General features: G+C 44.5%; 1 protein-coding gene across 8 annotated transcripts in view; it reads left to right on the forward strand.

The window, feature by feature from the left end:
- Window positions 1–8706: 8706 nt before the first annotated feature.
- Window positions 8707–16201, forward strand: part of NFIX (nuclear factor I X) — a 203699-nt gene continuing 196204 nt past the window's right edge. For 3 of the 8 annotated variants that reach the window (XM_063294449.1, XM_063294451.1, XM_063294452.1), the window contains exon 1: window positions 8710–8891. In XM_063294449.1, coding sequence (XP_063150519.1) covers window positions 8865–8891 — 27 coding nt within the window. In that variant the 5' untranslated portion in view covers window positions 8710–8864. Of the gene's footprint in view, window positions 8892–16201 lie in introns of all 8 variants that reach the window. The other 5 variants (XM_063294447.1, XM_063294453.1, XM_063294454.1 and 2 more) reach the window with 3 other exon arrangements.

The following is a 16201-nucleotide window of genomic DNA, read 5'->3' on the forward strand; positions in this document are numbered from 1 at the left end:
AAGGCAGTAGCAGAAGATATATAATTATTTGTCCTAAATTAAAAGCATTTAATTATATCTTTATAGAAGGCTTTTAGAGCCATCAGAAGCCAAACATACGACAGGGAATACTTCCTGCTGATCCTTCCTTCCCTCACATATATGAATGTTCCTGCATACATAAAAAAGTATCCCTGCTTACAGAAAGCAAACATACCAGACAGACTAGAACAAAATCCTTATCTCCGACATGGTACTTTTTAAAATGTAGGGGGGTGTCTTTGTATTGTTTTGTTTTGTTTCATTTCAGGGAATGTATAGCCACATTCATGGATTTAGCACAACCTGAGTATCCTTCCTTGTTCCCTCCTGTTGCCATCTCAGAGGCCATACAGGTACCATTTATGCCGAAATCCAGTTCAGCTGAGTCCCATCTCACATGCAGACAAGTTTTTGCATTAACTTTTAATTGCTATGTGATGCTTTGGTTTAGCTGAAAAGCAGAGCAGGATTAAAACTATTTTAAGGAAATGTTCAGTGTGGTCAACTCCAACTGCAGTTTCAAGTATACAAGCCACACACAAATTCATCATTTTAATAAATACATTAGTCGGATGTATTTTTAGTATAAATCTAACAATTTGTGCTCTAAACTGAAAACATGTGAATGTAAGAAATATGTGCTTTCATTCATGTGTGTCCTACAGATACCATGATCAGAGGATTACCTACAACTCCTGACCAATTTTATTTTTAATGGCAAATATGATTTAGTTGCTGTTTAATATTTGTATTTTCCTTAGTGGAAAGCAAATCAATGCTTTGGTTGGGAGAACATGTTGGGAGATCAGCCCTTTCCTAATGAGATATCCTCCAGATATGTTGAACTACAAATGATCGTGCTTGTGAATAATTCTGGAAGTTGTAGACCAACATGTGTGAAGGAGATGGCTTTGTGAACTCTACTGCTCTTAGGCTGGAATTATCTCCAAGGGATGGTTCCATATCATTTTGATATCATAGACTTTTTGTAGTAACCTGAGTAGTGAAATGCACCTTCTCCAGAAAAATTGTGCCAAGTAGAAGGGCATGTAGACCTTGAAGGATGAAAGTGAATATGCCAGAAGACCAAATCTGTTTAATTGAATATTCACCAGGGCTTTTAAAAAAAATAATTAATTGTCATTTTAATGAACAAAATTCATTTGTTGTTTTGAAAACGTGGAGTTCATATTCATTTCATTTCCCTCTCCCTCCCCAGCAAGGATTATCTTGACCCTTAATGGAGTTGTCCTTTTCTTCGGAGGTGGAGCCCAGGCTCAAAAGACTTAATAAGACTCCAGCATCTGTATAGTGACTCTTCACAGAATGGATGGAGAATGCCGAGAGCAGTATTTCTCAACCTTGGCAACCTTCAGACATGTGGACTTCAACTCCCAGAATTCCTCAGCCAGTTATTCTGGCTGGGGAATTCTGGGAGTTGAACTCCTCACGTCTTAAAGTTGCTATGGTTAAGAAACACTGGCTGGGAGAGATCTTTTGTCCTGTTAGTGATCTTGGAGTGCTAGTGCTAGTAATCTTGGGAGTGAAAGTGTTTTTGAGACAGATTCAAGCCCAATCTAAGTCCTTTTAGTGCTTATCTCTTTTCTATGCCATCTCCTTCAATCCTATGGTGACGGATGGGAGCAGCTTAGAATAAGTTCCTTGTGGCTCTACCCAGCAGTGGGAAGCTTGAATTAAAGACAAAGCATGCTCCCCAAAAGATCTGTAACAGCAGCAAAGAGCTAAATAAATAAAGGAATGGGAAGCCGGCAAGGCTGCAGTGACTGTAGAAACAGCCATGGGATGTGGGACTTGGCAGTGACGAGCATCTGCTGCTGTGTGAACAACTAGACTGCCTGCCACGTGGATGAACAGCAAGGGCTGTGAAACCAGGGAGAGAGCCAGGGCAGCTGAAGCACATAGCACGCTCTCTTGGACTGGGCTGGGATTGGGATCTTGTTGAATATTTGATGTCTGAGAAAAATATAATAATTGTTTGCTATGTCACTGCTTTCATCCTTACCAGCCAGGCGATTTTGCCCAGTCTAGAGAAAAGGGTAAAGACTATGCACCCACATCTGACTACCAAAGTAAAGATAGACAACTAAAGGCCTGAGGAACAAGCCTGGTCTCCCACATCAGTGTCAGGTCCCCAGCCTAGCCTTTGATCCCATGGACTCCCTCACTCTTCCTCCCACTGCATTTTAGCTGCATTTGCCAAAGTGGAGACCCAGCAAAGGCTCTAACCCCTTTCTCAAAAGGGAAGTGGACAGAACTCCTGCCTTTTGATGTTCCAGAACGTATTGCCCATTCTAGAGCACAGGACAAGACGTGAAGAAATGATTACTCAGCGAGAACTGTGGTCAACGCCTCTGTAGACAGGTGCACAAAGGAATTGACATGGAAGTTGGGCAGCCTAGAAATAAGAAAAACGAACAAATATTCCTCTTCCCATCTCTCACCTTTTGCATAAGTTAGTGGACAGAGGTTATGCTGCATCCATCTGCCTCCACTTGCTCAGTTGAGAATATGACTTCTTTTGTATCCAAACACATTTGTTATCCAGAAATGTAGAATGAGTATGTTATTCTTTTTAAAGGAGTGAATAGTTTCCTCCCATAATACTTAAGGTTCTCCTCTTCTCCATAATGGATATGTAATCAGCAGAGGATGTATTCTTCTGACGATCACACTGGAAATCTGATTGTAAAGTAGCAACTCAAGTTTCCCACAAAATAGCCCCACCCTAAGTGGCACAAAATGTGAGAACTAGCCCAACGCGTGGTGGTGTATTAGTGAAAAATGTAAGGTTTAGATGTGATCAAATTAAAGGATAGGTAAATCAACTCTATATATTGCAATGCGCTCTACATGAGGCTGCCCTTGAAGACCATTTGAGGGTTATAGCTGGTCCTGAATGCAGTGGTGTGGGCTGTGTTGGACATGCCTCAGTATGCACATGTGACACCTCTGCTGCATGAGCTGCACTAGGTGCCAGTGGACTTCCTGGTACAACTCAAGGCGCTGGCTATCACCCATAAAGCCCTTCATGGCATAAGGCTGGTTTACCTAAGAGACCATCTATTTCCCATGGTTTCTGCCCATCCAGTGAGATCAGAAAGAACCAGTGTGCTTGAAGGCCCCTCAATCAAACAATGCCTTCTATCGGGGTCCAGGAAGTGTGCCTTCTCTGGAATGATACCCCCCAAGAGATCCATGTCACCCCCACCCTGATGATGTTCCAGGATTGAAAAACTTGGGTGTTCTCTCGGGCCTCAGGATAGTGGGGTGGTAGAGCCCTGTTGGTGATGTTTTTGTGTGTTTGGCCAACACATGGGACTTCCTTGTGGTTTTTCTTATTGTTCATACTTGAAGTAAACTGCCCAGAGTCATTTCGGAGTCAAATGGCCTCTAAATCTCATAAATAATAAATGTCCACCAAATTTATTCTAGGCAGGTGGTTACCACACTATTCACATTTATCCATGCCTGTATTGTTTCCATACTAAAAAGACCCCCATAATCCCCATTCCTCTATGAAGTTACCTGTTAATCCAATTTCCTATGGAAATTGGCTCATATTCCTAGACATATCATTAGGTTTTAACCATTCTTAGGGCTCTTTCATATGTGGTATTTGGCAAGCAGCAAAATACAATTTAGGATAGGGACTACCTTTAACTCGTAGACCTGTGGATGAGCACATTTTATTTTATGGATTGGCAGGGGGTGGGGAAGGGAGGGTAAATTTGATCCATGCTGACTCAAGTAAATAATGGTTTGTTGGTTTTTTGATACAGAGCTTTGTTTTGTACAAAAAGCTTCTGGATTTTTTTCCCCCAAAGAGTATCAAGCTCCTGGTTTTTCTATAACTTGCATGGTAGACCTTTTCTACCCTCAGGTCCTTAACATTTTTTGCACTATTTTGTATTTCAATTTTGTTCCAGCCAAATAATTCTAATTTACTGTGACACCTTGAGTTCTAATCCTGCCCTTAAAAGGGTAAGCTATTTGTCCCAATTTTGTTTTGACTGAAGATGAGTAACTCCATTGCTAATTAGCAGGACTGTTAAAACAATAATGACTTGTAGAGGTTCTCTAAGGGCCATTCCCCACCGCAGAGTTATAGTGCTCTGTATGAACCTTGAGTTGACAGAAAAATTTACTGGCATGAAATGGCTGTCCCCACTACTGATCCACTGCCTGTTTTTCAAGTCACTGCAGTTCCCTGACTTCCCTCCAAGGTAACGTGTGACAAAGCCTAACAGTTTTTACCCATCTTGAGGTGCCCTTGGATGGTGTCCGAATAAAGGACAAAGTATTTTTAACACTGGTAAAGCTAGGGATATCCTTGGATTGATGAACTATTCTGGCATAGGGAAGGATTCTAGTATGGTTTTAATGGGGTGATCTTTAATTATATTTATGGTTTTATTGTCAGGCATCCACATGGAGTCAGCAGCATAGAAATAAACACATTCCCTATCCTGCTGCAGGTACAATACAAGTAGTCCTTGGTTAACAGCCATTCATTCAGTGACCATTTGAAGTTACGATGGTGCTGAACAAAACTTACAGCTGGTCCTTGAAGTTGCGGCCATCACAGCATCCTCACAGTCACGTGATTGCAATTTGGGTGCTTGGCAACCAGCTTGCAGTTACAACAGTTGCAGCATCCCGCGGTCACGTGATCGTCATTTATGACCTTCACTGCTGGCTTCCCACAAGCAAAGTCAATGGGGAAACTGGCAGGAAGTTGCCAATGCTGATCATGTGATGTCACACCTAACAACCATGTGGAATTTGCCTAACAACTGCCATTGGAACTGCCAAACTGCTGTCATATGTCGATGCAATCACATGACTCATGCTTTATAACCGCATTGCTTAGTGACAGAGTTCCTGATCCCAATTACCGTCATTAACCTAGGACTACCTGTACTAGCAAATGATGCTGCTGTTATTTATGTATACAGGACCCACTAAGGACTGGGTTTAATAGATTCCCCTGGCTTTGTTTCCATCCCCTCCTGCTAATGGTCACTGGTTGGCAGGAAAACCCCAATTCTCTCCTTAACATGATATGGTCTAGGGCTGGGAGAGGAGGTGTGTTTTGACAGATCACTAAACCAGTTGGTTTAGCAATTGGTTAAAACTTGTTCTGGTTTGGCACAGAATAGTCCTGTGTTGGAATAGTGCTAAACTTGTGACCAAAAGCAGCTCAAACAACAGTTGACAAGTGCTGGGAGAGTTGTGTTGTGAGAGAGAGAGACAGAGAGAGTACTCCTATGTGCAGCTCTGCCTGCCATTGCCACTACTGGTCAGTTGCTCTGCAGTACGATCCAAGTCTCTGAGCCTTGTATTGACCTAAAGACCTGGCAGGCATAGGGGAGGCTTGTTTGAAAGAACTAGGCCCTTCTACTGCTCCAAGCAGAATGGGCCTGAAGATAATGGTCAGGGACTGGAGGGGAAGGTGTGCCTGCCCAGCACCTCCCTAAACTAGACAACAGTGCCCTAAAGCTTACTTGATTGTGTCATGGCTGAAGAAGCACAAAAGATTTATTCACCACAAAACCTGTGTTGGGGTAAGGAGGAGAATACTATTCTAACACTGGCACAGCTAAGGACAGCCCACTATATGGTGGCAATCAAAGACAACATCATGAAATGGGGGTGGGGGTGGGGGTGGGGGTGGAAAGGTGGTTGGGTCATATTTGTGCTGAGGTTAGGCGCCCTGTGTAAAACTCACTAGCTTTTTACTGTATTTGGTGTCTAGACTGTTTTTAAATACAACGTTGCATTATAACTCTGCTTCCAATTTTTTGCTTTCAGCTTCAGTGTGAAAGAAAAGATTTCAGTAGGTGGGGCAAGGCTCACGTCAGGGCTGTAGAAAACTCAAGATTAAGGAGGCAATCCTGAACATAATTGTATTGTAAACCGCCTAGAGTCCCTCCGGTCGGAGGAGATGGACGGTGACAAATTTGATAAATAAATAAAAATAAACAAATAAATCAATAATTGCAGTGATCACATGGGACTTACATGCATGTTACAGGTTACATGTAACAACAACATTGCATTATAATAGCTTCAATGATGGTTAATTTATATATGACATCACCCAGAATTAGATGTGCTCTAGAGGAAGTGTCCTTGGAGAACTGTCCGAAGGTCAGTTCCTTTTCTCATGCATTTTCTGTCTATCCTGAAGAGAACTGGATTGAAAACACTGCTCCCTAGGGGTAGGAGAAGGCCTGTATGCCAGGGCTTTGTTCTGATTACAAATCAGTCCTAGGGACTTGATGGAGTTGTATTGGTGCCTTAAAGTCAGGCTTGACTGCCTGGACAAGTACCTGTAGTTTTCTTGGCAAGATTTTGGAAGTGGTTTCCCCTTGCCTGCTTCCTACGGCTGAGGGAGAGTGGCCAGCCGAAGGTCATCCACTTGGCTTCCTGCCTAAGGCGGGACTAGAACTCACGGTCTCCTGGTTCCTAGCCTGATGCCTTAGCCACTAGACCACTCTTCAGTTGGGTTGCCCCTGCAGTTCACATCCATGAATAAATAAATAAAATAAATGTTAGATGGAACACACCCCTCCCCCCAGTAACACTAGAGGCAGATGCATAGGCAAGAGCTGGGGTCTGAGCCTTCTTTCATAGCCATCTCTACACTGGGCCCTGAAGGCTAAACTGGTTTGGCTGCCATTTGTGGGCAGGGAGGAGGACGACTAAACATGTCAAACACAGCGGGATCCTCAACCTCAAAGCCCAGTTATAGGGGAAGTCCTGATAATTCAACTGGTATAAAAGCGATAGAAGGTTCATGGTGGGGTTCTCTCTGAAACTGTACCGTGTGTGTGTGTGTGTGTGTGTGTGTGTGTGTGTGTGTGTGTGTGTGTGTGTGTGTGTGAGAGAGAGAGGGGGGGGGAGAGGGGGGGGAGAGAGAATATCTTCTGCTATTTTCCCTCTTCCTGGTCCCGCTCCTGCCACGATCATCTGTGAAAGGTGCGGATGAGTCTCTAGCGGTTTGAACGCGCAGCCTGCTGTAAGTGAACCTGGAGGCCTGGCTCCCAAGGCAGCTTAGAGGCCCAGTGAAGCCGAACGAGTGGCCTTCCTCGATCTTGGCATGGCAACGGCAAACTAGCGCAAACTAGCGTTGAGAAAAATAGAGAGGACCGGGCTGTCTGGATCGCCCGCCTGTTGAAATCAAAGGCAAAAAAAAAAGGTTGCCCCTTTGAATCTTGGCACATTGGCTGCGATTCTGAAGAGGGCCATGATAGATCAGGATTGCGGTGGCGCTGGCGGGCCTTTCCTTCTTCCCCACCACCCCGCCTTCAAAATGAAGTGGAACGAAGGAAGGAAAACCATCCCTGAACTCCAACATGCACTTTTGAACCTGAAATGGCAGAACAGCCTCTTCCCCTCCCCTCCGAGGCAGATAGCTGGCGGACAAAGGAGGCCCTTTAAGCTGGCTTTTCCCAGGTGAAGCGTCGCTCAGTCCTGGTAATTCCAGCCTCCCTGCTCCCGCCCAAGGATTTTCAGGGGTTGCGGAGGAGAGCTGCCTGCAGCTGGCGAGGCGGGTGAGTGGACCTAAGGTTTTCCAGAGAATGGCTGGCAGAAGTAGCCGCCCTTTCCCCCACCGTCGCAGAGCGCTTCCGACGTGACTGCTGCTGGCGCATTCAGGCCTCCTTCCTCGGCCGCTTGCTCAGCCTCTGAGGAAAGGCCCCACGTTAAGATACAAAGCTGCTGCGGGGCCCTTGGGCGAGGGAGTGCCAGAAGACCCTGGGAGTTGGTGCTCGGAACCGGGCGACAGTTCAGCCAGAAAGCAAAAGGCTTCTCGGGAAAGCACAGCGGTCACTTGGCTGCCTGTTTCAAACCTTGAGTCGGTGAGGCTGAACAGTTTCCAGAACCCTGAAACTGCCTTCTCTGCCCAATATCCACACAGCCTTTCTATCCCGCTCCCTGTCAACCCCGGTGTAGACACCGTTTCAGGGCCCTCGAGGGAGCGGAATTTTTCCTGAGCTCTCCAGGTCTCGCCTGGGACAGACTTCGGTTCGGAGCCGTCAGGAATGCAGGCGGCCACGGGGCACATCCCGCTCCGGATCCTCATCAACTAGGCCGTCCTTGAAACTTCTTAGGAAACGGATTTTCCTTCATGCAGCCCGGGCTGCGGGGAACGGGGGTGGGGGCGCGCGCGGGCTGGGCGGCTGCCCGTCCCTTGGAATGTCATACAGAGCGCGAGTGACTTTCAGCACAATTGACTGGCACCACCTTCGCCCCACTGAAATACGGGGGTGGCATTTTGATGCCCAGTGAAAATCAATACCTTAAATCGGGCCGGGGTCTCAAGCTTCTATCTGCGGTGCCACGTTCTTCCTCCCCCCCCCCTTTTTAAATGCGTCTATTTAAACGTCCGTTAGACTCCCACCCCATCCCCTGCTAGCGCAGAATCCCCACCAAGGGAAGAGGTGGGCGGTGTGGGGTGAGAGATCCTGGCTAGATGGCATTCTTCGTCTTTGGAGATTATTAATATCAGCTTCAAAGGAATCTAAAACTTGCTAGCAAGCGAGAAGAGTTTCTGAATGCTGCGTGTGTGTGCGCGCGCGCGCGTGCATGGGCGGGAGGGGGTTGAGTGGGAGGGAGCTCAAAGGCTGAACATTTTTTTTTTCAAGGCAAAAGTGTTCTCCGTTCCAAACTTTGTCTAAACTTTCACTTTCAGAGCTCCAAGGCGGGGTTACAGACCAGCATGGAGTAGAGGCACCGCGAGAAGGAGCCGCAGCAGCCCGAGTTATGCAGCTGGTCGCCTTGTGAACACAATCCCGCAAAAGCAAAGTCCAAAAGTAACCATGTACTCCCCGTACTGCCTGACCCAGGTAACAACTAGCCGAGCTCGGCGATGGCCTGGCGTGGGAGGGCGGCGGCGGCGGCGGGCGTGGGGAGGGGGAGCGCGTCTCTCCCGCGGGGTTGCTCCCTTACGGGACGGACCCAAACTCTTTTGCTGTTTCTGTTTGTGTTTTGCTTTGCTTTTTATCTCTCTCTCTTCCTCCCCTTTTTCCTTTTGCCTTCTCAGTGCGCCCGTTCGCCTATTTGTTCAGTGTTGTTGCTGCCGCCGCCGCCACTGTTGTCGCCGCCGCCGCCTCTGGTTTGAGGGTTATTTCTGTCTTCTTGCGTGGTTTTGCTGGGGAAGAAAGAATTCCTCGCGCCTTTCCCTCTGCAAAGAGCAGGGAGAGGGAGGGAAGGTGGGGGGGAGAGAGGGAGAGAGAGGAAAGAGAGAGGTGGCATCTTTCCAAGCTCTTTGTTATATTCACTGCACATGGGTTTAGGAGATCAGAAAATGGCGCTTCCCCCAAATTTATTTCAAAAAAAAAATTAAGGGGGGGTGCGGAAGGAGAGAGAGTAGAAAACCAGGCTCGGTTGCCGGTGGCGCGGATGAGGCTATGGCTGGAGAGGTGGGGGGTGGGGGAGATAAAGGCGAGGTTGTTCTGTTAAGGGGGAGATGGGTGGGGGTACCTTGACGGGTTGGAGGAGGGGAGAAGTTTCTAAAGTTCAGGAGCGGTTTCAACGTTTGCTCCTTTCCGCTCCACATCAGAGGTTGTCCTGGGTGGGCACCGGGTCTTCTGGGGAAAGGAAAGAGATTAAAGAAAGGAGGGGGCCGCTCTGCGCTGGGAGGGGATTCCAGCCAAAGGCGGTGCGCTAACCGGGATAATAATGTTTTTGGTTTTAGCCCCCGTCTTGATGTGGTTCTCTCCCTTTTTCTGCCTCCCCTCCAGCAGCTTCTCTGATGAAAGTTAGAGACTCTTTATAATAAAAAATATATTTTTCTGTTTTTAAATAATTGCTCCTTTCTACCACCGTTATTTCTTGGACAGGCTCAGGTAGACAACGTGGGTTCTCTTTGCATACAAGTTTGTCACGCTTTTATATATTAAAAAAAATCGGCGCCTTTTCAGGTCTAAAGTAGCAACAGTCAGACACCCCCTTTTGAAGGGGGGAGCCCCCATTTCGGGGACCCTCTCTTATTTTTGCCCTGCGTGGTCTTGGGGCTGGCGGCGGTGGCGGCGGATTCCTCCCTTTCTGTGTTTCGCAAAAAAAGGTGGATTTGATGCAACCAAGTACCCTAACCTCCCGCCGAGGTCAGAGTTCCTGCAGGGACTTGCGGAGCGCTCTGGAGCTCTCCGCACTTGGGTCTGAGGACGGCGACGTTTGGGAGTGGAAGAGAGAGGGTGTCTGTCTTGGGGGAAGGGGAGAAATAAATCCCTTCCGAAGATTTCTATAATTCGGATATAGAGGTGGTGCTTTCTGGAGCCAACAGATTTGGTGACTGGGGAGTACTGAGACACACGAAGTGAGGACAAGAGTTGCGGGGGGGAAAAGAGATCAAATTAGAAATCGTATCACTCCAAGAATCCAAAGTATTAGATTAGCCGCCCCCTTTTCCCTCCCCAACGTCCCCGGAATCAGATCGGACCCAGTTGCTTGCAAACCAGTTGGCCCAACTCTTGCGACCACCTTTCCCCGTCAGCCGGCACCGCCTGCCCTCAACAATTCCCTCTTCCCCTGTCGGCAACTTTGGGGCTGGCGTGGCAGCTTTCTGGACATCCTTTCCGCGGGGATTTTCCGCCCGGGGCTATCGGTCGGATTCTGACAGATAATGGATAGGTAGCGGGGCTCGGGAGGAGACAGGCGGGGAGATGCGGCAGGGGCCACCGGCGTCTCTTTGCGCGCAACGTCCCTGGTTCCTCGAAAGGAGAGCGGAAAAAGGCGGCCACCGCGGAGGTTGTCTCCCGAGTGGGCGAAAAGTCTCCAGACGACCGTCCCATTACGTTTGGAGCGTGCTGGAATTGCCTCTCTGCCCTCCCCACCCCCCGCCCTAGCTTCGCCAGTAACTGCAGGCCAACCATTCACACGTGTATCGTTTGCCACACATGTATCGTTTCCTTTCATTGGAATGAAGGAAGGAGTGATTTTTGCAGCGCCCCAAACTATCTCTGAAAATCCTGCCTGCTTATGAGAAAGGTCTTATCCAGGACAAGTGGGGCGGCAAGGAGTAGCTGCCCCCCCCGCTCCTTTTTTTAGAAACGCATGCCGGTGCGCGCGTGTGAAGCGTCAGACTCGGGGCAGTTGGAAGAATTGGTGCCCTCTTGACGCTCCAGTCAGCGCCAGCCCCGGGCAGCCCTTTCAAGGTGCGGACCTGGGCAGAGCTGTGCCGTGCACGAGCTGCCGTGCCTGCGCGAGCCCTCGCGGGTGGGGGGTGGCTGGTGGGAGCGGGAAAAGGAGTTCCTTAGGTCCTCGCAGGGTCCAAGAACAGGAACGGTCTGGATTAGGTAGCCATAGCGCTGAAAGTTCACTTTTTGCTCTGGTGATTTTGTGGTGAAGATGGCTCACAATCTCTCTTGCAGCGAGAAGGAAAAATTAGTGTGATTTGAGCACGAAAAATATTTTTCCACTCTTGCTGAGCAGTGAAACGCAGGAGAATATTAGTTTTGAAAAGTGGGGTAGTTATTGTACCAGCAAAGTTTCTTGGGATTTTAGCCGCAGTTGCCATTTGTTGTTAATACAAGTACCCCTGTTCCTTGGAGCAATTGTATTACAGATGAAGCATAGTTTGTAAAATTTAATATGTGGCTGAAGCCTGAAGTTTGACCGGCTGAGTGTCAGAGTTTGTGGTCTGCCAACATTCTGCATATTGTGTTCATAATGCACATAAATATATTACGTTTATTTGCATTATGAACACATACAGTATATGTAATAAATTCCCCATATTTCTTTTAGTTCTATGTACATACACATAACATATACAGATGAATGAATATGTATGCACGGTCTTCCTTCTAGTGACTTGAATCCTGTACTGTTTTATACTTGATTTTATGTTTGTATTTTCTATTACAGAGTATTTAATATTACAAGTAATGCAGGTTTTATTTAGCTTTACCCAAATAATATTTGTAATGGTAGATCTATTAGATCTAAACACTTTTCGGTGTTTTCTGATGGATTTTTATTATTGTTAGCTGCCCAGACTCACGTTTGAGATGGGCGGCTATATACACTAAATAAATAAACAAACAAACAAACAAACAAATAATCTAATGATACAGGTACTCCTAAATTTCATGTGAATTAGTATGTGAATAATAAAATATGAATTTATAATTTAAATGATACAGTAACAAAATATTGTAAAATAAGTTGATATTTAAAAAGCTTGCAATTTAGGAACTGAGCTAAAAGTTTATGATAACTGCCTTTACAGATTATTTTTCTTTTTAAGTCCAAAAAAATAGAGGTACAGTCCTGAGCGTCTTACTTGACAGTAATGTGGAGCATTCGTAGCCTCTCCCCTTTCTAAGCCTCAGCCTGGCTACTTGTCTTTTATTCAGTTTATCGGTTTAACTTCTAAAAAAACTGAGGTGATTGGAGGCTATTTTTTGCAATTTATTAAATAATTCAATATGGGTTTTGTTCTGTTTAGCAGACTTAATTTTAGATACTATTTAGACATAGTGTTTAAACATATATGAAAGCCCCATATGGGAAAAAACTAGTTCTGGGAAAAAAAGTCTGAAGATCAATCACAGGTTAAAACCTATTACCCTAATAGTTCTTAATTTAAGGGAAGGATACATATTTTTGTGGTAGATGTGGCCTTCATATTGTGCTGCTTTATAAAGACCATCAACTTCCTTTCGTGATTTTTTAGCTTGCACTCTGGCTGACGGTAGACAAGAAAGTGCCTGCCTATATATCTTGCAAGGCCAGTGTTCGTGGTGGATTTCAGGAGGCATTTTTGGAAAGGGGCATCCTTGTGTGGCTTGGTGTTCAATTCTTTGTTTTTGTCTTGCCCTTGGGTTGATGCCAAAGTAGAGTCTAGTTTCATTCCTGCTTCTGAGAGGGAAAATCTTGTGCTCCTATAAAGAGTTGCCTTTTATTTGTGTCTGGTGAATTGAACAAACCTGGCTTGATCCATGGCAAATGCCCTCAGTAGATAACGGAAGCATTTTCCTTTTCACTCTTCGAACTAGATTGTTTTGTTGTTGCTACTACAATTCTTAGGCCTGGTATTTTGTTTCTATTGCGGGGACTCATGATAACCATCCAAATCGCCTATCCTCTTCTCCATCCTCCTGTGTGGCACCCACTTTTTCAGTGTTCCATGGGTTTGCAGGATGACTCTCCAACCAGAACAGGTTAATAAAAAGCTTGATCCTTTCTGCTCAGATTAAACATAACTCTCTCTTATACTGACAGGATCTGATTCTGATTCTGTTAAATGGCAAATTCGGTTCCATAGCCTTTGACTTGCCCTAGTGTCTCAGGCAGCCAGTCTTATATGCTGGCATCATTGCGTGATAGGAGTCACTTCTTGAAGTGGCCGTTGGTATGGAAATGGTTCGTTTATTCTGTGGTAAACACTGGACTCTGACACTTCCACTGCAGTCCATCATTAAACTTGATCTCTTTTGTATTCTTTTAAGAAGATTGTGGTCTTTTAGGGAAAAATAGTTGAAATTTTAGCTCTGCAATTACATCAGATTGCTTAGAACATCAAAGTAGGTTGTGGAGATAGGATCAACCATGGCATGTAGACTGTTGGGTTTGTGTGTGTGTGTGTGTGTGGAGAGAGGGAGAATTTTATGGTTGGTGTGTATGTAGCAAAGGAATGTAAATGGGTAGGAATTGGGCCTGCGTATTTAGTGTGCTTTTTGAAACATCTAAAATTATAGTATGTGTTCCTTCCTTTGTTTTCATTCAAAAAAACCTGAATGGGCCTTCAAGAGCACCACTTTAACTGTGATGTTTATATGTATATGTATACATGTATGTATAATAAAAAGAAACAAACGGGTTTCTTAAATCAGAATGAATGGTTAGGGAGTTGGTTTGATAAGATATATATTACATATTATTGCTGATGTTATGTTGCCTGTTGGCCATGAAACTTTTCAGTACGTAGGTCAGTAACTACAACCTGCATAGATACAATACTGCCTTGTGCAAATAGTTGATGAGTATTGTAATGGCAGAGTACACAGTTTGCAGGGTCAGCACCAAATCATTGCCACTTAAAGCGGTTGTGGTAGACAACCTGAGAGACACGGACAGCTGCTGTTCAAAGTCTGCTTGCAATTAATATTGTGGCACCTCTTTCTGATGGTATTTCAAGTGTTTGGCAGTCTTAAGCATTGTACAAACTTATCCCACTACAGTATTGTAGAACTATCTGGATGGGTGCAGGCCCACAAATATTTCATACTTAGGATAACGGGGCTCAGAAATAATACTGAGAAATTGACAGCCAGCTTTCTTTGTCCTTTGAACAATATTGGCATCTGTATGCAAGTTCCTAAGATGACATGAGTATACTTATTCCATATTTTAAAGTGACATTTTATCTATGCATTTCTATTTTTTGTGCAGATATCAACACATTAAAAATAAGGTATATATTATTTATTTAATGTAGGTGTCAGTTGTGCATATTGTACAAACATACACGATGTTCTCCATGAATAACTAAAGCGTGTAAGAAATGTATGTGAAAGACAGAATCAGGTGGAAAGTCATAATTACTTTTTATATACATTTCCTTTGGATCATATTGTATACATTTTTACTGCAATTCTGTATCCATGCCTGAAAGTAAGCACACTGAATTTATTGAGGTATATTTCTGAGGAGGCACATATAAAATGGCATTGGTATTCACATGTGTAATCTGCTTAATTTGAGCCCTTAAAAATATAGTACACACAGAAAATATATTGAAAAGTGTTCAGACACCTAAAACTAACATGTACTGGCATTTGCTCACCACCATTCCGATACTTCACTACTAAAAATTGATTGAAATACAGTGAAATTAACTTCTCTCTCTCTCTCTCTCTCCTTTCTCTTTCTGTCTCTCTCCCCCCCCCTGCCCCACCCCGCCACTTTTAAAGTTTTGGAAAGAAAAGACAGCATTTGTTTGCCAGCAAGGGACTTGAACAGTGAAAACAAATGAGTTAATACTCTCCAGCCGATTACTTTCCCTGGTTCTTATTCACGAGATGGCTTGTGATACAAAAATCTAAGATTTTCTGGCGTTGCTGGAGATACTTCAGCCTAACTACTTCTCAGGTTATCCGCAGCTGAGTATCAGAAAGGCCTGCATTAGACTGCCATAGGAAATATGGACACATCTAAATCTTCAATTCCTGAAAGTTGCAGTTAGCTGCTTTACCTTTGTAGCTGCTGAACAGATTTTGTGGGTGCTTTATTTGCTTTCTCTTGCTTGTGTCTGCAAACTCCGCTCGAAAGATCTCTGAATGATTACTTTTAAAATGCTTTTCACAGCTTCGAGGCCATGTAATGCCCTGGTGCAGCCTGACCAAATCTAGAAAATGATTCTATTGTAACCTCCAACATGGAAATGTTTTTCTTTCCCCCATTCCTTTGATGCTTTATACATCTAAGAATAATTTTTATACTGTCTTAGTAACCCATGAATTTTAGTCACTTGTGCAAGCTCTCACAGAGAGTTTTGCTAGAGATCCTTCTGGAAAAAGCAGAGAAAACTGGCTTAAATCTTTCGGTAAAAGGAAAAGATTCAAAAATAATTTTTGCATTTGTGTTATGTGTTGTAAGGAATTTTCCCTTAGGGAACATTGAAAGTATCAAGATGCACACAAATACAAAGCAAAACAGAACAATACACTAAGCAATAAAGAGTCTGAAATTAGGGAGGCTATAAATAAACATTTATGCAGTGTTGAGACGAGCATTCAGGTGAGTTTACAAACAATTCATTAAGATATTTATAAACTTTCACAGTTTAGGGCTATCAATAGACACTTAATTGTAAACTGTAAACAACTTCTTTTTATATGAATGATGAACCAAGGCTTCATAATTTTTAATAGATTTTTGTTTTTGTACAATGAATATCAGTAGCTTAGAATGAGTATTTCTGTGGAATATTTCCTGCTTACATTTGCACCTCCATTGTTAGCTATTTTCTCTTCTGAACGTTCCTGTTTCAACTCTCCCCCTGTATTTTCAATATTAAAACTCAGTGCCTGAATTTTTGGAGGAAAAAGTGAACAGCCCAGGGCAGTTATATCTCTTTGTGTAACCTATACACATAGCTAATAAATCAGTGTGCAGTTAACATTGCAGTATGCATGGCTCATGAACAATG

This window comes from Candoia aspera, chromosome 2 (genome assembly GCF_035149785.1).
Source record: "Candoia aspera isolate rCanAsp1 chromosome 2, rCanAsp1.hap2, whole genome shotgun sequence".
In the NCBI taxonomy this organism is placed as follows: Eukaryota; Metazoa; Chordata; class Lepidosauria; order Squamata; family Boidae; genus Candoia; species Candoia aspera.